General features: G+C 43.0%; 1 protein-coding gene across 4 annotated transcripts in view; it reads left to right on the top strand.

The window, feature by feature from the left end:
* LOC138670161 (multidrug and toxin extrusion protein 1-like) overlaps positions 1 to 25859 on the top strand; it is a 142231-nt gene that overhangs the window by 92862 nt on the left and 23510 nt on the right. For 2 of the 4 annotated variants that reach the window (XR_011319308.1, XR_011319309.1), the window contains exons 15-16: positions 166 to 260; positions 20093 to 20213. Coding sequence is in view for 2 of the 4 variants with exons in the window: in XM_069757244.1 (XP_069613345.1) it covers positions 166 to 260 (95 nt within the window). In the remaining 2 variants the exon portion in view is untranslated. The remainder of the gene's footprint in view (positions 1 to 165; positions 261 to 20092; positions 20214 to 25859) is intronic. The other 2 variants (XM_069757244.1, XM_069757245.1) reach the window with 1 other exon arrangement.

Genomic DNA, 25859 nt, shown 5'->3' with positions numbered 1-25859 from the left:
ATTTACAATTATATCTACGAAACCTAAGTTTATGGAGGATAAGGAAATTAATTGCTGTGTGTTATTTAATATTTACTTGTTAAGTTCTCCCTTCACCCATTCAATTAATACCTATGTGCTGTAGCATACAATGAATATGAATATATATTTTTTTTATATTGTCAGGTTTTTGGATTGGAATGACAATCGCCTTTGTGTGCATAAATATTTACTTTTTTATTTATTTCTGGAGAATAGACTGGAATCTTATGACAGAGAAGGTAACGTTTTTCCTGAGAAATGTTTATGCATGTACAGTTGAGGGTGGATAGTGACAGCTATATGAATGCGCAATTAACTGAAGTTTTCTCTAAGCTTGTTAATGATAGCTTGAGGGATGCAACTAGGTATGGATTAAGGGTACTCCGAGCCCTGCGCAGTTCACAATGTGTGGGTCAGTGTCACCTAATGGGAAGATTACGTATCAGGTGACATGCGCATGACAGGCCATGTAAAGAACACAGTTTCTCACATGTGTTTGATAGACAATAAAAAGGCAGATAATTATGTATTTCCCTTCCTGGAGTGTTGTACTTCTCAAAATTAATAAAAACAACACAAAGAAGTATCAGGTACTATATATAGTAAGGGAGGACACTATGTAATAATGGATGGCTCTACACATATTAAGGGAGGACACTGTATGTAATCAGGGATTGCACTATACAGAATAAGAAAGGACACTATGTAAAATGGACGACACTATATCTAAAAACGAAAGACTATGTAAGCGGCGATGGTGCTATACATTATAGTTCAGAACACTATGTGATAAGGGACTGTGCTATATATAAGAGAGCACACTATATAACAATGAACAATGCTCTATAAGATAAAGGAGGTCACTAAGTAATAAGGGCTTAACTATACATACATACATATTAAGAGATGTTGTTTTACAAACAAGATTATTGCTACCATCATGTCTCTGCAGGACATACAGTATAGATACAGAATAGCAAGGGAAAAAAGGTAATATTAGCTCACCTCACTGTTAAGGACTGGCGGAACGCACCAAGTATAGATGATATGACACTAGGTGCGTTCGCAGTCCGAGGTCCACCGTGCAGGTAAAAACCCTGCTGCTAGTAAGATGGACTATATGGCGGTACTATAAGTATATACGCACGGGTTAACTTCACCCTGCGTGAAGGAAGCGATCCTGTTGAGTCACAGGACCGCGATACCGCACATTGAGCGCGAGCAAGAAGTCAGCGAACACAACCCCAGCTCAGGATTGAAGTCCGATTAGACCACTTGCAGGCACAACACCGCAACTGGGTGTGTAAGGAAACTAATAAAATAGAGTATGAAGGCACGAGAGTGCATGCGGTGCCGCACTGACGGACGCCACTAACCACCCAGGCTTGGGTAAGGAAAGCGCAGAGGAAGCGCACGGCGCCGTACTGGCGGACACAGCAACTGGACGCTGTGATGTGTGTTACGTGCAGATGGCTAGTCGGGCGCTAGATAGCTACCATCATCCGCGAGCAGTCAACAACACTAGGGAGGGATACTTAGGAGCTTTCATCCATCGACATACATCCATCTACACACACACATTATATCAAGACAATACTAGCGCATGGCCGTGCGGTCATGCACAGTTTATATAGTTGCAGCACAGGAAGCAGCTCCAGAAGTTTTGCCCTTTCAGGACCTGCCAAGAGGACCAATGGGATGTGCTGCAGTACCTGAGCATGTGACCCTCGATCTCCAACGGTAGATCTTGCCCTGGGCATGCTCAGTATGTGCAAATAAGGACTTAGTCCCAGAGAAGCCCGCTCGCCGCAGATCAGTGCAGGGTACAACAGGAGAGCCAGAAAAGGCAGCAGTAACCCTCTGCACAGAATCAGTCCCAGCGAGACGCTGGGAGCGATGCCTCCGCTGAGCAGAGCATAGTATCCAAAATTTAGCCTACAAATCCAGTGTAAATGAAAAATAATCTTTTATTTATTATCCAATAAAATTCAATGGGCATATAAGGTCATAATAATCATAACATATAAAATCATTAAGCCACACCCCATAATATTTTTTATTTTTCTGTCCACAAAGCCGTACAAGAGCTTGATTTTTGCTGCACTAGATGTAGTTTTGAGTGGCAGCATTTTTTTACCATTCAATATAATGGAAAATGGGGGAAAAAACGCCAAGTGGAGTGAGCGGCATTGCTGCAATTTTTTGGACTTACAGTATTTGTTTTTACAGCATTCATTGTGGTATAAAAATTACCTGGCAATATGAGAGTCTACAGGTTAGTACAATTGCAGTGATACTAAACTTATGCAGTTTTATTTTATTTAAATGGTGAAAAAAATTAGGAAATTCGAAAAAAAAAATTATCTTGTCGCCATTTTATAAGACTTGTAACATTTTAATTTTTACACTGATGGAGCTGCATGAGGGTTTGATTTTTTGGCGTGGCGAGTTGATGTTTTATTGATACCATTTTGTAGTAGCTACATTTTTATTGCTTCTTATTGCATTTTTGTTTGCGAAGCTTGCAATGGTAGCCAGAAAAATATCATTCTAGTGTTTTGATTTTTTTCTCTTTATGGTGTTTATCAATCAGGTAATTAATTTTATACTTTGATATATTAGACTTTAACAGATACAGTTGGGTTTGTTTTTTATTATTATTTTTTAATGGTGAAGAAAAACAGTAATTTGATTTTTTTCCTATTTTTACTTTATATTTTAGTCTCATCGCTTATACTACATAATGCAATAGTAAAGTATTACATTTAATAATAAAGATCACAGTCTCCTATGGTGATCAGTCATCCGACAGATTTCACAGGAGCATAGCCACGGCAGGCATTGGGGCCTTCAGCAGATCCCTGGCTGCCATGTCAACCCATCGGCACCCCACAATTGCTTCACAGTGGGGCTGATGGGAGCTTGGTCCCCCAGATTGTGCACCATAAATGTTGCTGTTAGAAATTGACAGCTGCATTTAAGGGGTCAACAGTGGATAGAATTCAGCTCTGCTTGCTTGCTTTAGAGGCAATTGTTGGCTGTATAACACAACCAACGCCTACTTGAAATGTGTGGCGCCCCTGAAGGTCGAGATGCCACAGAGGTACTGCATCTCAGCCAGAGGTATAGTATCCCAACTCTCTGGTAAGAGGGTAAAATTGCACAGAACTCTAACACCTGCATCCAACACCACACTTCTCCAGTCAGGGCACCAGGACGTACCCTAAGGGAGGATGGCCTCATCCCAGGCTGGAGAGGGTTAATAGGTAGAGGGTGAGGGTGGAGGAAAGTAGGAAAGAGGGGGGAGCTAGGACACACAGAGTTAGAGACAGAGAGGAGTTGGAGAAAGGAAGTGGAGCTGAGCAGAGGGAGCAAGAGAATGGAAAGGGAGAAGTAGCTCCCAGAAAGAAAGGGTTCCAGAGGCACCGGTAGCGTCCAAACTACCCGTGGGGCTCATTCCAGAAGTGGAGGAACTAGGCCGCAGTAGGCGACCGGCCCCTGAACTAGTGGGACAGCTTCAGGCTCCAGCTAGCAATCCGGAGGCTGCTGTGTTCGCTGGTGTAGCAGCCACATTTGCACATTTGTCAATATGTTAAATTGCTTTTTTTCATCAGTATTTACACAAGAAAATCCCATGGCAGACAAAATGAATAGTGATTAAAAATTCCCAATTAAATGTCACCTGCTTAACCCAGCAGGAAGTGCAGCGGCGTCTAAAAATCACTAAAATTGACAAATCTCCGGGCCCGGATGGGATACACCCCCGAGTACTGCAGGAACTAAGCACAGTCATTGATAGACCATTATTTTTAATCTTTAAAGACTCCATAATAACAGGGTCTGTACCACAGGACTGGCATATAGCAAATGTGGTGCCAATATTCAAAAAGGGGACAAAAACTGAACTCAGTAATTATAGGCCAGTAAGCTTAACCTCTACTGTGGGTAAAATCCTGGAGGGCATTCTAAGGGATGCTATACTGGAGTATCTGAAGAGGAATAACCTCATGACCCAGTATCAGCACTGGTTTACTAGGGACCGTTCATGTCAGACTAATCTGATCAGCTTCTATGAAGAGGTAAGTTCCGGACTGGACTAAGGGAACCCAGTGGACGTAGTGTATATAAACTTTTCAAAAGCTTTTGATACGGTGCCATACACAAGATTTGATACATAAAATGAGAATAATGGGGATAAGGGAAAATATGTTTAAGGCTGGTTTCACATTTGCGTTTTTTTTTGCCTTTTTGCAGTAAAAAAAGCAAAAAAAGCATGCGTTTTTTTCCTATATTTAACATTAAAAACGCATGCGTTTTTTGCATGTGTTTTGATGCGTTTTTGCAACGCATGCGTTTTTTCTCTGCATGTGTTTTGTTGCAGAAATGCAACATGTAGTAATTTTTGCGGCGTTTTTTTGCCGCGAAAAAACGCATGTTTTTTCGCGCCAAAAAAAGTATTGATGTCTATGTAAACACATGCGTTTTTAAGCACATGCGTTTTTAAACGCATGCGTTTTTATAGAAAAACACAAGAAAACACCCTAACCCAAACTCTAACCCTAACACAAACCCTAACACAAACCCTAACACAAACCCTAACACAAACCCTAACCCTAATTGATCCTAACCCTAACCCTAGGGGTTAGGGTTAGGATCCCTAGGGTTAGGGTTTGTGTTAGGGTTTGTGTTAGGGTTTGTGTTAGAGTTTGTGTTAGGGTTTGTGTTAGGGTTTGTGTTAGGGTTTGTGTTAGGGTTTGTGTTAGGGTTTGTGTTAGGGTTTGTGTTAGGGTTTGTGTTAGGGTTTGTGTTAGGGTTTGTGTTAGGGTTTGTGTTAGGGTTTGTGTTAGAGTTTGGGTTGGGGTTAGAGTTTGTGTGTTAGGGTTAGAGTTTGTGTTTTAGGGTTAGAGTTTGTGTTAGTGTTTGTTAGAGTTTGTGTTAGGGTTAGAGTTTGGGTTAGGGTTAGAGTTTGTGTTCGGGTTAGAGTTTGTGTTCGGGTTAGAGTTTGGGTTAGGGTTAGAGTTTGTGTTTTAGGGTTAGGGTTAGAGTTTGTGTGTTAGGGTTAGAGTTTGGGTTAGGGTTAGAGTTTGTGGGTTAAGGTTAGAGTTTGTGGGTTAGGGTTAGAGTTTGTGTTTTAGGGTTAGGGTTAGAGTTTGTGTTTTAGGGTTAGGATTAGAGTTTGTGTTAGGGTTAGAGTTTGTGTTTTAGGGTTAGTTTGTGTTTTAGGGTTAGAGTTTGTGTTAGAGTTTGTTAGAGTTTGTGTCAGGATTAGGGTTAGAGTTTGGGTTAGAGTTTGTGTTTTAGGGTTAAGGTTAGAGTTTGTGTTTTAGGGTTAGGATTAGAGTTTGTGTTAGGGTCAGAGTTTGTGTTTTAGGGTTAGTTTGTGTTTTAGGGTTAGAGTTTGTGTTAGAGTTTGTGTCAGGATTAGGGTTAGAGTTTGGGTTAGAGTTTGTGTTTTAGGGTTAGGGTTTGTGTTTTAGGGTTAGAGTTTGTGTTTTAGGGTTAGGGTTAGAGTTTGTGTTTTAGGGTTAGGGTTTGTGTTTTAGGGTTAGGTTTTGTGTTTTAGGGTTAGAGTTTGTGTTAGGGTTTGTGTTTTAGGGTTAGGGTTAGAGTTTGTGTTAGAGTTTGTTAGAGTTTGTGTTAGGGTTAGAGTTTGGATTAGGGTTAGAGTTTGGGTTAGGGTTAGAGTTTGTGTTTTAGGGTTAGAGTTTGTGTTTTAGGGTTAGGATCCCTAGGGTTACTAGGGATCCTAACCCTAAGCCTAACCCTAGGTATTTCTGTTTATAGTGGGTTTTCTAGTTGATTTTGATGATTGGCAGCTGTCACACACTTCTCATCATGCGTTTCAAAAACGTGAACGCAGGAAAAAACGCTTGTAAACGCGTCAAAACGCCGCGTTTGCGTTAAAACATGCAAAAACGCATGCGCCTAAAAAACGCAGCGTTTAAACGCGTTTTTGCACCAAATGCGTTTAAATGCGTTTGCGTTAAAAATGCTGCAGATCAAAACACAAGTGTGAAACCAGCCTAAGTGGGTTAAGAGCTGGCTCAGGGATAGGAAACAAAGGGTGGTTATTAATGGAGCACACTCGGACTGGGTCGTGGTTAGCAGTGGGCTACCACAGGGGTCAGTATTGGGCACTCTTCTTTTTAACATATTTATTAATGACCTTGTAGGGGGCATTCAGAGCAGAATTTCAATATTTGCAGATGACACTAAACTGTGCAGGGTAATCAATACAGAGGAGGACAATTTTATATTACAGGATGATTTATGTAAACTAGAAGCTTGGGCTGATAAATGGCAAATGAGCTCTAATAGGGATAAATGTAAGGTCATGCACTTGGGTAGAAGTAATAAGATGTATAACTATGCGCTTAATTCTAAAACTCTGGGCAAACCGTCAATGAAAAAGACCTGGGTGTATGGGTGGATGACAAACTCATGTTCAGTGGCCAGTGTCAGGCAGCTGCTAGAAAGGCAAATAAAATAATGGGATGCATTAAAAGAGGCATAGATGCACATGAGGAGAACATAATTTTACCTCTATACAAGTCACTAGTTCGACCACACTTAGAATACTGTGCACAGTTCTGGTCTCCGGTGTATAAGAAAGACATAGCTGAACTAGAGCGGGTGCAGAGAAGAGCGACCAAGGTTATTAGAGGACTGGGGGGTCTGCAATACCAAGATAGGTTATTACACTTGGGGCTATTTAGTTTGGAATAACGAAGACTATGGGGTGATCTTATTTTAATGTATAAATATATGAGGGGACAGTACAAAGACCTTTCTGATGATCTTTTTAATCATAGACCTGAAACAGGGACAAGGGGGCATCCTCTACGTCTGAAGGAAAGAAGGTTTAGGCATAATAACAGACTCGGATTCTTTACTGTAAGAGCAGTGAGACTATAGAACTCTCTGCCATATGATGTTGTAATGAGTGATTCATTACTTAAATTTAAGAGGGGATTGGATACCTTTCTTGAAAAGTATAATGTTGCAGGGTATATATGCTAGATTCCTTGATAGGACGTTGATCCAGGGAACTAGTCTGATTGCCGTATGTGGAGTCGGAAAGGAATTTTTTTCCCCAAAGTGGAGCTTATTATTTGCCACATGGTTTTTTTTTGCCTTCCTCTGGATCAACATGTTAGGGCATGTTAGGTTAGGCTATAGGTTGAACTAGATGGACTTAAAGTCTTCCTTCAACCTTAATAACTATGTTACCTACTCACCGAAAAGGTGAATACATAGTCCAGGGAACAGAGAGTACGTCGCCCGACAAGACCCGCGTTCACTGGCTTGGGACACTGGGTGGCAAGCACAGGGCAGGAGAGGCAATAGCCAGTGCAGAAAGACAGCCAGGAGAGGCACATACAGAAGAGGATTTTTGGACAAGTGCCCGGCTTGCTGGAGAGTTTCCTGGACTTAGCACCCCAGCTGGGGAATCTGAACTGTGAGTAAAACCGTGAGAACTGCAACAAACTGTGTCCTTCTATTTCTTCCTGGCATCATCCACTCTGCCCCTCCACTTGTCGCTAGTAACACTGCAACCCACATCACTAACTGCCCTGGGAATCAAGCTCTACCTGTGGAGAGCTATAACAACTCATCTGCATTATCATCTGCCCCCAGAGGACTGTACAGCAGTGTCGGCTAACACCTTTATTGCCGAGTACCACAGGTGACATCACGAACATTTTCCACTTTTCTACAAAACTTCCCCTTTAAAGACTTCCCCTTTAACTTGAGTGCCCAGGGTCACTGCCGCCGTGACCACCTTTTTAAGTACCACCAGACCTGGTACCGAGTACCCCACGGCCCCATGGGGCGCTCCAAATGATGCAGGCAACTTCTGAGCCTGCATTAAAGACAGGGATCCAGACAATGTCAGGAAGTGGTTAATAAGTCAGCACTAACCTTCTTCCCTGCTACAATTAATTAATCACCCAATTCCCCCCCCCCAAAAAAAAAATTTAATTAATTATTTAGCCACTATGAGCACCCCTCTTCCCGTTCAATATAGAAGTCCATTACCCATTGTGCTTTGCCCAGTATACAGTACCAATAAAAAGTATGGACACAGCTGCGCATGCAATGGTTTTCCTTGTTCTTATTAGAACTTGCAAATTGTAGATTCAGGCTGAATACTATGAATGAACACCTATGGAAACAAGGTGTAAAGAAATACTTTTGAAACAAATCAGAACATGTGTTAAACTTTAGGTTCCTCAAAGTAGCCCTCTTTTACTCTCATGACAGCTTTACACCACGTTGGTATTCTCTCAAGCAGCTTTATCAGGTAGTCATCTGGAATGGCTTCAAATTAACAGATATGCCCTGGTAAGAGTTCATATGTGGAATCACCGGCGGACTTAAGAAGGTGTTTGCAACCATCAAGGGTGTTCTGCAGAGACCATGATGATACACAGTTCCATGTAGAACTGATCCCTGTTCCACAACTGTTCTAAGACAGAATATGGCAGTAGCCTCACAACTAAGCAAAGATACGCAACTTTCCATCATTACTTAAGAGACACGAAAGTCAGTCGATCCAGAAAAATTTTAGAAGTTTGAAAGTATTCTCAAGTGCAGTCATGAAAACCATTAATCAGTATGATGAAACTGACCTTCCTGAGTGCTTTCCTAGCAAAGTGAGACAAAAACTGACCTCTACTGCAGAGGATAAGTCCACGAGTGTTACCAGCTTCCAAAACAGCAAATTGACAGCATATTCAATAAAATCCCTCATAAATGATGAACAGACAACAAGTAGCAGACACATTTCAACATCATGGAGAAATATAATGGCGATATAATTTTAATAATGTTATTTATATTGTAAACTTGAAAACCCCTCTTCTTGCACATATATTACGAGTATTTCAGTTTTTATACAATTAGCACTTTACTGAAGTATCCAATTGAATCACTCTTTGGGTATTTGCACACGTTGTAGATTTGCCTGTGGAGTTTTCTGCACAGATTCTGCATCTCTTGGCAGAAAACGCATGTAAAAATCCGCGTGGGTTTGATGCGGATTTTCATGCATTTTTCTCTTGTGGATTTGTATACGTTTTTGTAAGCAAAATAAAGATCTAATTATTTAACAAAAAAAGAAAGAATTGTGATGTCATTTCTTGTCCAACCTCTTCATTTACATACTCCATTGAATAATAATGTTTACACACACAGATAGATAGGAAGAGTTACACACTTCACAAGCAACATAAAAGGCAAAGAATAATAATAATTATCCCGTGTGAGTATACGACAACAAGTAATCAGGTGCTTGCTATGGAAAGAATGGCAGACCATTCGGTAAAATGCAGATAGCAAAGAAAAAACCGAACTGTGAGGTCAGATAATAAATACAAAAGCAATGGTATATGCAAAAAATTGTTGTTTATTAATGTTAGAAACAAAGGAAGGGAGAAAGGATTGGCAATATGGTACTGATGACACACAGTGTGTATCTGCCCATAGAACACACAAAACCAAAGGGTTGAATAAAAAAAACTGAACACAGTACTTGTGTGGCCAGATCATGCACAAGGATGGAAATAAAGACACAAAGGGCACTATATGGCAGGTATAATAACTGTGCACCAATGTACTTCCAGATATATATAATCAAGAGAGATAATAAATGTAGCATGAACATATGTGACCTGCAAACGTAGCTAACACCCGAAAATTATGTAAAACACATGTATAAGTATGTCATAAAAGTAAGGGTGCAAACTGCACTATATGGCGGGTATATAGGTGTCTGTGCACAAATGTACTAGCAAATATATCAAATAAGATGGTAAATGTGAAACTGCCATATAAGTCCAGCAAATGGTAAGAATTGCTGGTACACAATGCATGAGAACCCTAAATATGTGTCAGTTATGCAATAAAAAACATATGCTTCAAGGTAAAAACCAGGTAACCAGCATAGATATAGTACCATCCAAGGGAAATATAATATAGAAATGCATATGATAAATGCAAATGTATGTCCAAACAATGGCGCAAGCCCCGACGTGCGTTTCAGAATCGAGTCCTACCCCTGACGAAGGACTCAATCCGAAACACGCGTCGGGACGCGTGTCTGCTCATATCCACACAACCATACAGGTAACCATCCTTTTAGGTCACTATTTATTTGTCCCTGGTGTCTAACTGAGTTTCCTATCTAGCGACTGCACTTGCAGCATGATTTATTTATTCCTACTCAGCACTTGCATTGCCTTCTCAGAGTTGCATACCAAGTACCTGGCCCATATTGATTTATGGGTCAGGTACATTGATGATATTTTTGTTATCTGGAGGGGAACTAGAGATGAGTTCAGTCAATTCATTGGGCTGCTTAATCATAATGATGTGGGTCTCAGATTTACCTTTGACATACAGGATTACCAGATACCTTTCTTGGATGTATTGATATCTAAATCACAGGGAGGGGACCGGCTAGAGAGCACGATATACAGGAAACCCACTGCAACTAATTTGTTACTAAGATGGGACAGTAACCACCCATACTCCCTAAAGAAAGGCATTCCAAAAGGCCAATATTTGCGACTACGACATAATTGTTCTAGTAAGAGAGATTTTAAAATCATGGCCGGCGATTTAAGACAGAGATTTCGGATCAGAGGGTACCCAGATCGGATCCTACGGGAAGCATTTCAACATGCTAATAAGCAAGATAGGGAGAGCCTCTTAACACCCCGAACGGAGGAGATTGAACCAACAAAAGTGACGAGAATTATTTGCACATATGATAATGGAGCGTCGTCAGTCAAAAATATCGTAAGAAGACATTGGGACATCCTCAAGATGGATGAGGACTTGAGGGACACCCTGGGGAATGAACCAATAATTACATACCGTAGAGCTAAGACACTAGGTGACAGATTGGTACATAGTCACTTTAGTGCACCCAGGGAAATAACTTGGCTCCCACAGAGACCAGCGGGATGCTTTAGATGTAGTGGGTGTATAGCGTGCGACTCAATATGCACGGGTAACGAGTTTTTTAATGAGAATACACAGGAGACTTTCAAACTTAAGCAATTTGTTAATTGTAGGAGTACAGGAGTCATATACAGGGCTCTATGTCAGTGTGGCATTACCTACGTTGGGAAAACAATAAGAGAATTCAGGAGGAGGGTGGAGGAACATTTAGGTGACATAGAGACACCCCGGTTGCAAAGCATGTCAACAGTATGCATGGGGGAGATGTCAGAGCCATACGATTTATGGGTATCGACAGGATTGACATGCCGGTGAGAGGCGGGGATCTTGACAGATTGTTGCTCCAGAGAGAGGCAACACTTTGAGCGTAAAGGACGCCTCTAATATGGCGTTGCCGCTACTAACATATGGGAGCGCTGGACGCCATCTGCATGGTGGGTAGAGGCGACGCTTTTGAAACAAGGCCGATGTTGCCGTAATTATTCCACCCAGCCTCCGCTTCTGGGAATGCCGGGCTCCATTAACATGGTGACCGGATATGACGCTCTCAAAATGGCGCCGACACTTCCGGTTACAGGCGCTACAGCGGCTGAAACTGTTCCACCATGCGAGGAGAGAACCGGCTGATGGGAGTGCTGCGCTCCACCAATATGGTGGACGGATATGACGTCCTCATAATAGCGCCGGCACTTCCGGTGACAAGCGCTACGGCGGCCGGAGCTACACCACCATGCGATGACAGAACCGGGTGTATAACGCCGATCTTCTAATTAAGGTACAATTGTATACAGCTGTCTGGTATTTAGGGGCTATATAGGGGGAGCATTTTGGCCAGTGTGAAGGGACTTACTCCAAGTTGCGGACACAGTCGATACCTGGGGACTGTGTATTGGGACTCCTTGCCACTGCGGATCCCTTAAGGACACGGACTTTATATGGACCTATATGGATTCCATGTGACTGAACTTTTTTCTTGGACTATTTGAACAGACCCACTGGTTATTGCCTCACATTGAATTTAACTCCCCTGATGATTCTCCCTCATTGGAGTTGAAACGCGTTGGGAGATATAGAGACATTGCATTTATTCTGCTTTTTTTGGTTGCTGGGTGTCCATAGCAGGACTTACTTGGGGCCTGTCCTTGTCAGGGCAGGAGCTCTTAGGGGGGTTTACAGGGAAGATAGCAGTGATACATCTTTCTCCTACCCTCCAGGCTAAGGCTTATTCTTGATACCACTCCCCTTACAGAAGCGTGAGGGAGTACTCCTATGTCCGTCTAATTGGTAAGACCGCTCCAATTTTTTATCTTGAGCACTGATTCACTTGAGCACATTGTTTAATGTCTATATATGTGTTTGTTAGGATACGAGTTTTTTATTTTTATATATATATTAAAAGTTACGTTTTATTAAGTGGATATCCTCCATAGCTATTTCCACTACTCAGCACTTAGGCTGTTACTTGCGCAATCATGGACATTTTATAATCCATGCATCTGAGCTACACTGCAGCGCTACATTATTTTGTTCTCAGGCTACTATTTTCTGAAATAATTCTGTCCTCTTGCGCCATTGTTTGGACACACATTTGCATTCATCATATGCATTTCTATATTATATTTCCCTTGGATGGTACAATATCTATGCTGGTTACCTGGTTTTTACATTGAAGCATATGCTTTTTATTGGATAACTGACACATATTTAGGCTTCTCAGGCAATGTGTACCAGCAATTCTTACCATTTCCTGGACTTATATGGCAGTTTCACATTTACCATCTTATTTGATATATTATATTTGCTAATACATTTGTACACAGACACCTATATACCCACCATATAGTGCACTTTGCACCCTTACTTTTATTACATACTTATACACATGTGTTTTATGTAATTTTTGGCTGTTGGCTACATTTGCAGGTCATATATGTTCATGCTACATTTATTATCTCACTTGATTATATATATCTGGAAGTACATTGGTGCACAGTTATTGTGATACCTGCCACATAGTGCTCTCTGTGTCTTTATTCCCATCCTTGTGCATGATCTGGCCATACAAGTACTGTGTTCAGTTTTTTTTTTATTCATCCCTTTGGTTTTGTGTGTTCTATGGGCAGATAAACACTGTGTCATCAGTACCATATTGCCAATCCTTTCACATAGATAAATAGATAGATAGACTCGTGTGAGTTTCTCGCAAGTGTGACCCCGGCCTTAAACGCAATATGTTTAAGTAAAAAATGTTTGTTTTTTTAAATGGCGTGGGCTCCCGTGCAATTTTCTGAGACAGAGAGGGAACGCCAGCGACTGGGGGCTGATGTTTATAGCCTAGAAAGGGGTTTATACCCATTGATCTTCCCAGGCTATGATTATCAGCCCGCAGCTGTATATTTAGCCTTTACGGGCTATTAAAATAGGGGGACCCCCCAAAAAAATACGTGGGGTCCCCCTATAATAGCCAGAAAAGGCTATGCAGACAGCTGCGGGCTGATATTCATAGCCTAGGAAGGGACCATGGATATTTCTCCCCCACTACAAACACCCCAGAAAATGGCACGCCTCTAAGATGCGCCAATTCCGGCACTTAGCCTCGCTCTTCCTACTGCCCTGTAGCGGTGGCATATGGGGTAATAGTTGTGGGGTTGATGTCACTTTTGAATTGTAAGGTGACATCAAGCTGGCTTAGTAATTGAGAGGCGTCAATAAGACACCTATCTATTACTATACAACAAGCAACGACTGACAGCACTCGCAGTCCTGGGGCGCCCGTTCGACATCCAGGGAATCGTCCCGGATCCACTATAGCCACAAGAAGTAAAAGGAACAGCGCTCCATCCGGGTGTAGTATTTCTTAGAAAAAGATTTATTAAGCCAAAAACAAGCAACGTTTCGACCGGTAATCGGTCTTTGTCAAGCATGCAATACATCATAGGCAGCCATCTTAAATAGCATGGGTGCCACGCAGTGCACCAATCACCATTGACACCACCCCCCACATATAACAAATGATTTCTAGAAAAAACAGACATCAATACTCAATATAAACAGGTATCATAAATATACAATATAATAACATATAAAACGTCACATAATGCCGCATAGATGCAGAGATCGTCCTGTTTTCATCCTGAGTTCCTGTAGTACTCCTTCCTGTATATCCGTTTCCATGGGAACAGCCGACCAATCACCAGATCCACCATTACTGCATATGAGTCCAAGGGAGCGATCATCCAATCGTATCCTCTGATGCATATATTCCCGCAAAGGTCACCCAATTGCCAACACTCTATAATACACAAACTCTATCCCCACATAACATGTCCGGGTCATCACAAACCCCAATCGGAGCGCATGAAACCGTGCAGCCACTCAGGTGCCCGGGTGAGACGACGCCTCCCGGCTGCAGCACGGGCCAGCCCACCGAACACAGTGCGCGCGCGCACCCACACAGGCATCCAAATCCAGATGCCCCATGTGTGCGCAAGCGCACCCATGCCAGCGACCAGACCCCGCCCCAGGTCCGAAGCAGCCGCCCACTCCTATGTCTCTAATAAACAGATGCCGTCACATGCGCACACTGACAACGGGTGCATGGAAAACAGCCACGGTGTTGCGCAAGCGCATCACACCCGGGTGAGCTCAAGAAAGAGCGCCCACCCTGGAACAATCACGGAAGCTCAACCACCGCAGAGGATACCCACCCCATCAGGTGCTTGCATCATAAAGGGAATACCATCCCTATAGGAACAGTACAGTCCAAAAGAGAGACCCATAATAGAAGTGCTATATATAGACAAAACCTTCACATAATTACACGGCAATATATGTATAAAATATCACACTAACTTTATAGACAATGAGGCAATCGAGTAGCATAAACGGAGACAGATCAAACAACAAATATCCATTTATTAATAATTCTTGTAGGAAAAAATCCTCCAAATAATAGATGATCCATCTCCATCAGCCACCGAATGTCCCAATGTCTACAAAACATAACAAAAAACATGACATCAGTAGGGTATCAAAAAATCAGATGTCCATTTAAAAACAACTACATACTGACGAACCCACTGCCCCAAGGGATAGAGGCCAGATTTAAGTACATGACAACAAATTGAAATCTAAGTTCAGACCCTTTGGTTGTAACGTATCCAGTGTATATATCCATCTCATCTCTTTCTTCTTTAGTATCTGCAACCTATCTCCACCTCTCCTCAACAAGGGCACACTATCAATGACCCTGAAGCGAAGCTGGTTCACAGAGTGTCTCATTTCCAAGAAGTGTTTTGGAATTGGTAAATCTGTCATAGCAGTCCTAATCGTACTCTTATGTGTGCTAATCCGAATTTTCACTGCTGTAGTCGTCTCGCCTATGTAGGCCAAGCCACACGGACAGACAATCATGTATACTACATAGTTAGACAAGCAAGTATACCTTTCCTTCAGGTAGATCTTTTTGCCAGTATGAGGGTGATGGAAGAAATCCCCCTTCAGCAGATTATTGCAACAGGCACAACCCAGACATGGGAAATTACCAGGTCTGGCTGTGCCCAAAAATTGTTGCACCGGGGTCCTCTCAGGGCCAATATCAGATCTTACTAATTTATCCCTTAAATTCCAACCCCTTCTGAACGACATCATTGGAGGTGACCTGAAACCCACGATGGACGGCAGGCCCCGTTGTAGGAAAGACCAATGTCTCTTCAACACTCGACCGATCTGATTACTGGCAGAATTGTAAGTAGATACAAAGGGGATACGTACACATGGCTGTCTATTAGGTGGCTTATTGTAAAAAGTTTTGTGTTTTTTTTTTTTTTTCTTAAATGGACTCGTGAAACATAAGAAACAGGGCATACGGATGGAGTATTCTTGCAATAAGCCACCTAATAGACAGCCATGTGTACGTATCCCCTTTGTATCTACTTACAATTCTGCCAGTAATCAGATCGGTCGAGTGTTGAAGAGACATTGGTCTTTCCTACAACGGGGCCTGCCGTCCATCGTGGGTTTCAGGTCACCTCCAATGATGTCGTTCAGAAGGGGTCGGAATTTAAGGGATAAATTAGTAAGATCTGATATTGGCCCTGAGAGGACCCCGGTGCAACAATTTTTGGGCACAGCCAGACCTGGTAATTTCCCATGTCTGGGTTGTGCCTGTTGCAATAATCTGCTGAAGGGGGATTTCTTCCATCACCCTCATACTGGCAAAAAGATCTACCTGAAGGAAAGGTATACTTGCTTGTCTAACTATGTAGTATACATGATTGTCTGTCCGTGTGGCTTGGCCTACATAGGCGAGACGACTACAGCAGTGAAAATTCGGATTAGCACACATAAGAGTACGATTAGGACTGCTATCACAGATTTACCAATTCCAAAACACTTCTTGGAAATGAGACACTCTGTGAACCAGCTTCGCTTCAGGGTCATTGATAGTGTGCCCTTGTTGAGGAGAGGTGGAGATAGGTTGCAGATACTAAAGAAGAAAGAGATGAGATGGATATATACACTGGATACGTTACAACCAAAGGGTCTGAACTTAGATTTCAATTTGTTGTCATGTACTTAAATCTGGCCTCTATCCCTTGGGGCAGTGGGTTCGTCAGTATGTAGTTGTTTTTAAATGGACATCTGATTTTTTGATACCCTACTGATGTCATGTTTTTTGTTATGTTTTGTAGACATTGGGACATTCGGTGGCTGATGGAGATGGATCATCTATTATTTGGAGGATTTTTTCCTACAAGAATTATTAATAAATGGATATTTGTTGTTTGATCTGTCTCCGTTTATGCTACTCGATTGCCTCATTGTCTATAAAGTTAGTGTGATATTTTATACATATATTGCCGTGTAATTATGTGAAGGTTTTGTCTATATATAGCACTTCTATTATGGGTCTCTCTTTTGGACTGTACTGTTCCTATAGGGATGGTATTCCCTTTATGATGCAAGCACCTGATGGGGTGGGTATCCTCTGCGGTGGTTGAGCTTCCGTGATTGTTCCAGGGTGGGCGCTCTTTCTTGAGCTCACCCGGGTGTGATGCGCTTGCGCAACACCGTGGCTGTTTTCCATGCACCCGTTGTCAGTGTGCGCATGTGACGGCATCTGTTTATTAGAGACATAGGAGTGGGCGGCTGCTTCGGACCTGGGGCGGGGTCTGGTCGCTGGCATGGGTGCGCTTGCGCACACATGGGGCATCTGGATTTGGATGCCTGTGTGGGTGCGCGCGCGCACTGTGTTCGGTGGGCTGGCCCGTGCTGCAGCCGGGAGGCGTCGTCTCACCCGGGCACCTGAGTGGCTGCACGGTTTCATGCGCTCCGATTGGGGTTTGTGATGACCCGGACATGTTATGTGGGGATAGAGTTTGTGTATTATAGAGTGTTGGCAATTGGGTGACCTTTGCGGGAATATATGCATCAGAGGATACGATTGGATGATCGCTCCCTTGGACTCATATGCAGTAATGGTGGATCTGGTGATTGGTCGGCTGTTCCCATGGAAACGGATATACAGGAAGGAGTACTACAGGAACTCAGGATGAAAACAGGACGATCTCTGCATCTATGCGGCATTATGTGACGTTTTATATGTTATTATATTGTATATTTATGATACCTGTTTATATTGAGTATTGATGTCTGTTTTTTCTAGAAATCATTTGTTATATGTGGGGGGTGGTGTCAATGGTGATTGGTGCACTGCGTGGCACCCATGCTATTTAAGATGGCTGCCTATGATGTATTGCATGCTTGACAAAGACCGATTACCGGTCGAAACGTTGCTTGTTTTTGGCTTAATAAATCTTTTTCTAAGAAATACTACACCCGGATGGAGCGCCGTTCCTTTTACTTCTTGTACCTATCCATTACTAATCTAATAGTTGTGAAAGGGCTAAATAAACACACAGCCAGAATAAAGTATTTTAATGAAATAAAACGCTACACAGTTTGCCATCTTTATTGTTACACCTAATCCATGCGACGCCCTCGATCACCTGCAAAAAAAAAATAAATAAACCAACACAAATACTCCCTTGTCCGACGTAATCCATTTAATAACGAGTGGCCCATGATGATCTCCCCTATAGAGTGGTCACATCAGGAGATGTGACCACTCTAAAGGGCCTTGAGTGACACACTGACAGGAGACAATGGCTCCTGCAGTGTTATCACTGAGGGTTCAATTAGTTCAGGCTCACACTTTAAGGCACTGCTGCGTGAGAATTTTCCCATGCAGTAGTGCCGCAAGTGACAGTATAAACTCTGCTGAAGTCATGGTGGCGGAGGGATACAGTGCAGAGGATTATCTCCTGTCATTATTTCACCGCAGCCACTGGAGAGCGGTCACATCTGCACTCTATATTAAATGGATTACGTCGGAACAGGGAGTATACTGTTGGTTTATTTATTTATTTTTTTTTACAGGTCATTGAGGGCGTCAGGGACTAGGTGATTGGTGAGTATGTACTGTATGTGTGTAGGTATGTACTGTATGTGTATATTTATGTACTGTATGTATATGTATGTACTGTATGTCTGAATATGTATGCACTGTATGTGTTTTGTTTTTACACATGAAATACTGGTGTCCCATCATCCGGCTAGCTGTCACTGTAGCAGGCATAACGGGATGGGACCCATCAGACGATGCTTGTCTACATACAGACGCGCGCACACACACAGACACACACACAGCCACGCACACACCCAGCCCTGCAGACACACACAAACACCCGCACACAGACATACACATCTTCTCCGCACACAGTCTCCACCCACACACTCTTCCTCTTCCCGATCTGCAGCATTTCTCGTAGGCAACTCCACAGCAAAACCGCAGATCTTTTTAATCCTGCGGTTTTGCTGCGGATTTGCCTGACTCAATGGTAGTCAATGGGTGCAGAAACGCTGCAGATCCGCAAAAAGAATTGACATGCTGCGGAAAATAAAATGCTGCAAATCCATGTGTTTTTTTTTTGCAGCATGTGCACAATAATTAACAAAACTCTGCGGAAACGCATCAAAATCCGCAACATGTGCTCATAGCCTTAGGGTAAACGCAGGCCAAAATGCTTGCGGACCTGATGTGATTTTCTTGCGGATTTGCTGCAGATTGTCATGCGTTTTATTATATGGGGATTTGCCTTACTCAATGTATAGTCAATGGGTGCAGAAACGCTGCGTTTCGGCTCAAAGAATTGACATACTGCGGGGAAAAAAAACGCATTGAATCCGCACGGATTTTTACACAGTATGTGCACAGCAATTCTCAAATTCCCATTGATTGTCATTGTTACTGTACTACATTGCTGATTTGATGCAATTCCGCGTGTCCAAAAATGCTGCGAAAACGCATCAAAATCCGCAACATGTGCACATAGCCTTAGAGTATATTTCTTCTCCATTTACATTTTATATTATTATATAAATAATTCATTAATTCACTTGGATACTGGAGTAAAATCCACCACATGAACACAGGTTTATATACTGCTGCTTATTAATGTTTGTACATGATATAGCCTTGTGATGCTTTCTTTTATATCACCTCATAAAATCCTTTGTGTCCATATATTGTATTTCGTTTCAATAATAATAATAATTATATATATATATATATATATATATATATATATATATTTATTTTTTTAAAACAAGCTTTCCAGTTTTTGATAGGATGTTTCATTACCCACTGAGTCTACACCCCCTTAGGGTTAATAAATTATTTACAGATGAGAAATAAAACACAAACACTTTCCGTGAACTGCATAGGCCTCTTATGGCTAGGATCGTGCTATCCTGCTGAATGGTACAAGTGGAGCTATGACATCATCATGCTGGCTGCATCATATAGAGAACACTAGCTTATTGCTGCACCACTAGTATTTTCAAGTATATCCACATCCTTAACCCCCAGGTCATTTTCCATTGCGTTTTCGTTTTTTGCTCCTTTTTTTCCCCAGAGCAATACCTTTTTTTTTATTTTTCAGTCAATATGGCCATGTGAGGGCTTGTTTTTTTGCGGGACAAGTTGGGACTGTGTGGGAGCTTATTTTTTTGCGTGCTGAGCTGACGTTTTTATTGAAAGGACTTTGGTGTAGATACAAGGTGATGCCCTCGGAACAAGACAAGCACTGAAACGCTTACTTTCTTTGTCCCTTGTGAAAGCTGCAGCGAAACGCACGTTGGGCGCACAGCAGTTTGAGTGGGTAAGCAGCCCCCATCACCTTCTGGCATCTGCTATTTCTTATATTGTGCACTAGTCACTTTAATATTTTAATACTTTGATGATTATTCATGCCAGTATGGTGTGTCTTCATCCACTAGGTTTTTTGTATTCAATGCTCTTTGAATTTGATAACACACTTTGTTTTACTGCAGGGGCTTAGGTGAAATTTTCACTAGGTACTTGTTAGTTTATTTATTACCGATTTATTTGACTTTCACCTTTAACGTACCTGTAACCTTTGCACCATACCCCCTTTTTTGTGCAATATCTATTTGGCTGCTACTGCGTATGATATATTTATATTATTTCCCATTCACCGCCAGTTTTTTCTGTTGAGAGATTTTGTTATGTCATTGCCTTATCCTTATTATGTTAATAAATATTTAAATTTACTTTAGTCGTGTCACCTCAATATAGGTTCATTCATACACAGTGCATTGCCTGGAACTTTTCAACCTTTTCCCACATATCCTGCTTCAAACATAAAGATTCCAAATGTAAATTTTTGGTGAAGAATCAACAACAAGTGGAACACAATTGTGAAGTTGAACAAAATTTATTGGTTATTTTTATGGAAATTCAAAAACTGAAAAGTGGGGCGTGCAATATTATTCGGCCCCTGTAACTTAATACTTTGTTGCGCCACCTTTTGCTGCGATTACAGCTGCAAGTCGCTTGGGGTATGTCTATCAGTTTTGTACATCGAGAGACTGAAATTCTTGCCCATTCTTCCTTGGCAAACAGTGCGAGCTCAGTGAGGTTTGATGGAGATCGTTTGTGGACAGCAGTTTTCAGCTCTTTCCACAGATTCTCGATTGGATTGAGGTCTGGACTTTGACTTGGCCATTCTAACACCTGGATACGTCTATTTGTGAATCATTCCATGGTAGATTTTGCTTTATGTTTGAGATCATTGTCTTGTTGGAAGACAAATCTCCGTCCCAGTCTCAGGTCTTTTGCAGACTCCAACAGGCTTTTTTCAAGAATGGTCCTGTATTTGCCTCCATCCATCTCCCCATCAATTTTAACCATCTTCCCTGTCCCTGCTGAAGAAAAGCAGGCCCAAACCATGATGCTTCCACCAACATGTTTGACAGTGGGGATGGTGTGTTCAGGGTGATAAGCTGTGTTGCCTTTATGCCAAACATATCGTTTGGCATTGTTGCCAAAAGTTTGATTTTGGTTTCATATGACCAGAGCACCTTCTTCCACATGTTTGTGTCTCCCAGGTGGCTTGTTGCAAACTTTAAATGACACTTTTTATGGATATCTTTGAGAAATGGCTTTCTTCTTGCCACTCTTCCATAAAGACCAGATTTGTGCAGTGTTTGACTGATTGTTGTCCTATGGACAGACTGTCCCACCTCAGCTGTAGATCTCTACAGTTCATCCAGAGTCATCATGGGCCTCTTGGCTGCGTCTCTGTTCAGTCTTCTGCTTGTTTGAGATGAAAGTTTAGAGGGACGGCCGGGTCTTGGTAGATTTGCAGTGGTATGATACTCCTTCCATTTCAATATGATCGCTTGCACAGTGCTCATTTGGGATGTTTAAAGTTTTCAAAATCATTTTGTATCCAAATCTGGCTTTAAACTTCTCCACAACAGTATCAAGGACCTGCCTGTTGTGTTCCTTGGTCTTCATGATACTCTCTGTGCTTCAAACAGAACCCTGAGACAATCACAGAGCAGGTGCATTTATACGGAGACTTGATTACACACAGGTGGATTATATTTATCATCATTAGGCATTTAGGACAACATTGGATCATTCAGAGATCCACAATGAACTTCTGGAGTGAGTTTGCTGCACTGAAAGTAAAGGGGCCGAATAATATTGCATGCCCCACTTTTTAGTTTTTGAATTTCCACAAAAATTTAAAATAACCAATAAATTTCATTCAACTTCACAATTGTGTTCCACTTGTTGTTGATTCTTCATCCAAAAATTACATTTGGTATCTTTATGTTTGAAGCATGATATGTGGGAAAAGGTTGAAAAGTTCCAGGGAGTTCCTGCTGCAGACCTCTGGTTGTCATGCTGACCCAACGGGACCCACGATCATGTGACGGGGTCACCGATGGGTGGAGCCAGTGATGCGCTTCCTGTAAGTGCGAGTTAAATTAACTAATTAACAGCGGCGGGTGGATCGCGATTCCACCTGCGGCTGTTGCAGGTACATGTCAGCTGTATAGATCAGCTGTCATGTGCATGAAAAAGTGCGGGCTCAGCGCTGGAGCCCGCACCAAACAGGGTGAATCCAACATGTGCGTATCATTACGGCACGTAGAAAAGTGTTTAAGGAACCGGCATAATTGTATTTTTCCCGTCTCCCATGACAGCACACCTGAGAGAGGGATCCGCCCAGTCGGGACAGGAAACCTACCGAAACAAAAGGGCGGTACCTCTCCCTCGCTTCAGTTGGGTTTCCTGTCCTGACGGGAACCCTTGTGCTGAATCACGGCGGTACTTTTTTGTTTTTATTTTTTCGTTGATAGAAGATCCACTTACCCACTCCCGTCCCGGCTCTTGAAGAGCAGGCAGGACGCCTGTAGGTCGGCCTTCGGGACGCTGGTAGCGCCGTCCGCAGATCCTTCGGGCTCTTGCGCACGTGCGGGCGTCGGTCCAGCGCAGTCCGGATCTCTGGAGCCATTCTGCGGCTGCCATGCCGCTCTCTCCCCCTCTGCTGGAGCGACTTCCGGGTGCACGGCTGGCGTTCAGTGAAGGGGCGTGCCTGTGTGATGTCAGAGAGGCGCGCCGGATCCAAGATGGCGGCGCCCATGGTTTGAAACGCCGGTAATTATGTGAGCTCTCCGGCGGTGTTCTGGAGGGGGAGAGGAGCAAGAATTGTTACCGGAAGAGGCGGGGAGCGCTGTGGAACGACCCCTTATTAAGGGGGTGGCTGCAATAGATCGCTGCTCATTCCCATACAGTCCAGAGATGGAGGGTATGGAGCAGCAGCAGCAGCAGCAGCTATTACAGCAGCAGCAGCAAGAGCCCTTATCAGGCGATACATCTGCTCGTCATCATCCTAAGAAGAATAGCCGCTCAAATGGAAGGAGCAGCAATCATCCTAGTCGGACGTCTCAGGACTCTTCGACATCCAGGAGGAATGTTCCCCGTGCTCCCAGTCCGCCTCGGAATCCGGTACCCTTTATGGTCAGCGGGTGGTGAGTGATCTACGTGAATGTCACCCTGGTGGTAATGGGCTACATTTTCTGTTTACTTGGCAGGCGCCGAGGAAGGCTAGTTCCAAGACAAAGAATAAAGAATGTGCCCTCTGTAATGTCCCATTGGCAGTTCAGTGGCAGAAAAGTCTTTGTATAGATTGTATTCAAAAGACTATCCAGGAAGAGACCCCTGACTTTGCCTCTAGTCTTAGAGCAATAATCAGAGCCGAAGTACAAGACTCTGTTAAAGCAGCCCTTAAGAAAAGGGGTAGTAAACACCCTGAACCAGTTTCGGCCTCTGAGGTTTCTCCTTCTGATGAGGAAGGTCAGGAGGAACCGTTATCTCCCTGCTCCTCTTCTCCTAAGTCCTCTGACTCCTCTTCTGATAGTGATGTGGGGGGCCGTCCGTGCTTTCTTACTGAGAACACGGACAAGCTAGTAAAAGCCGTTAGAGCTTCAATGGGCCTTAAAGATGAGAAAGCGGCCAAATCCCTGGAGGACATAATGTTTGGGGGTTTAGAGGAAAAGAGAAAACGCACCTTCCCAGTCAATTCCAGAATAAAAGCCCTTATAGAAAAAGAGTGGAGGAAACCAGAAAAATCGGGTAATCTTCCCTCGGCTTCTAAAAGACGTTACCCCTTTGAGGATAAAGATTCAGAGACTTGGGATAAGGTTCCGAAAATCGATGGTGCGGTGGCTAGATCGTCTAAAAAATTATCCCTTCCCTTAGAAGATTCTGGCGTATTAAGAGATCCTTTAGATAAAAAAGCGGATGGGTTCCTAAGACACACCTGGGAAGCAACCGCAGGGGGCTTGAAACCAGCAATCGCAGGAACCTGTGTCTCTCGCTCCCTTATTGTCTGGCTGCAGCAGATAGAGGAGCAACTGAAGTCTAAAGCCCCGAGAGATGAAATTCTAACCAATGTAACTTTAGCTAAAGGTGCAGCTGCCTTCGTAGCGGATTCCTCTGCAGACTCTGTAAGACTGGCAGCTAGGGCTGCAAGTTTATCCAATGCAGCTAGACGTGCTCTCTGGTTGAAGGGATGCCCGGGGGATCTACCTTCAAAAAATAGACTTTGTTCTATACCATGTGACGGCCATTTCCTCTTCGGTCAAAAATTGGAAGACATTTTAGAGAAAGCAGGAGATAGGAAAAAGGGATTCCCTCGTTTTCCTGTGGACTTTAGAAGGCCTTATTTTCGGAGGGGCAAATTTAGTAGAGGCCGCCCCCCGGGAGATAGAAGGAATTGGGACTCCAGAGACAGAAGGGGATCTGGATACATGTTAAAAGGTCCTTCAACATCGGCGAAAAAGCCCTCCCAATGACGCCAGGCCAGAGGTGGGGGGAAGGCTTTCATCTTTTCTCCCAGCCTGGGTAGACATCTCCCCCAGTCATTGGACTCTAAAGGTCATCGAACACGGCCTAAGAATAGATTTTGTTTTTCCACCGCGACAAACTTTTGTTTTAACGCCCCAAAGAAAGACTCCAGAGGAGCAGCTAGCCTTGGAGGCAGAGGTACTGGAGCTCGTATCAAAACGGGTTCTTGTGGAGGTCCCGGGGGAAGAGCAGGGAAAAGGTTTTTACTCTCCTCTTTTTCTCATACGAAAACCAGACGGGTCCCTGAGAACTATTATCAATTTAAAAAATCTAAATCGGTCAATAGTAAACTGCTCCTTCAAAATGGAGTCAATAAATACGGCCATAAAACTCTTATTCCCAGGTTGCTTCATGGCAGCCATAGACCTGAAGGACGCCTATTACCACGTCCCAATTCATCAAGACCACCAAAAATACCTAAGGGTGGCGGTTTATGTACAAGGCTGTCTCAGGCACTATCAGTATGCTGCCCTACCATTCGGCCTATCAATAGCACCGAGAATTTTTACAAAATTAATGTCAGAGGTCATGTCTTTCCTCCGTTCTCAGAATGTAGTTATAGTTCCGTATCTGGACGACTTCCTCATAATAGGGAACTCATCAACACATTGCCAAACACAAATAGAACAAGTCATATCAACGCTACAGCGGTTGGGGTGGAAAATAAATCTTGCCAAATCAAGGTTGATGCCGGAGCTAGTGCAATCTTTTCTGGGTTTAGTCCTGGATTCCAGGCGACAGCTTTGTCTTTTGCCAGAAAACAAGCTGATCAAAATTCAAAATCTTGTAGAGTCAGCAATTCATCACCCCGCAATGACATTGAGAAGGGCAATGTCCCTGTTGGGATCTCTGACGTCCTGTATACCCGCAGTAAGATGGGCACAGTTCCATCTAAGACAATTACAATGGGAGGTCATGTCAGCGCAGAGGTGGTTAAAAGGGCATTTAGAGGGAAAGCTACGCCTTTCTTTAGAGGTAACAGATTCCCTAAAATGGTGGACCATAAGAGACCATTTGACATCAGGGGTCCAGTGGATAACTCCAATAGACCAGGTCATCACCACAGATGCAAGCGGTTCAG

Source organism: Ranitomeya imitator, chromosome 3 (genome assembly GCF_032444005.1).
Source record: "Ranitomeya imitator isolate aRanImi1 chromosome 3, aRanImi1.pri, whole genome shotgun sequence".
In the NCBI taxonomy this organism is placed as follows: Eukaryota; Metazoa; Chordata; class Amphibia; order Anura; family Dendrobatidae; genus Ranitomeya; species Ranitomeya imitator.
Note: the sequence above shows the minus strand (reverse complement) of the source record. Positions and strands in the feature narration are given on the sequence as shown.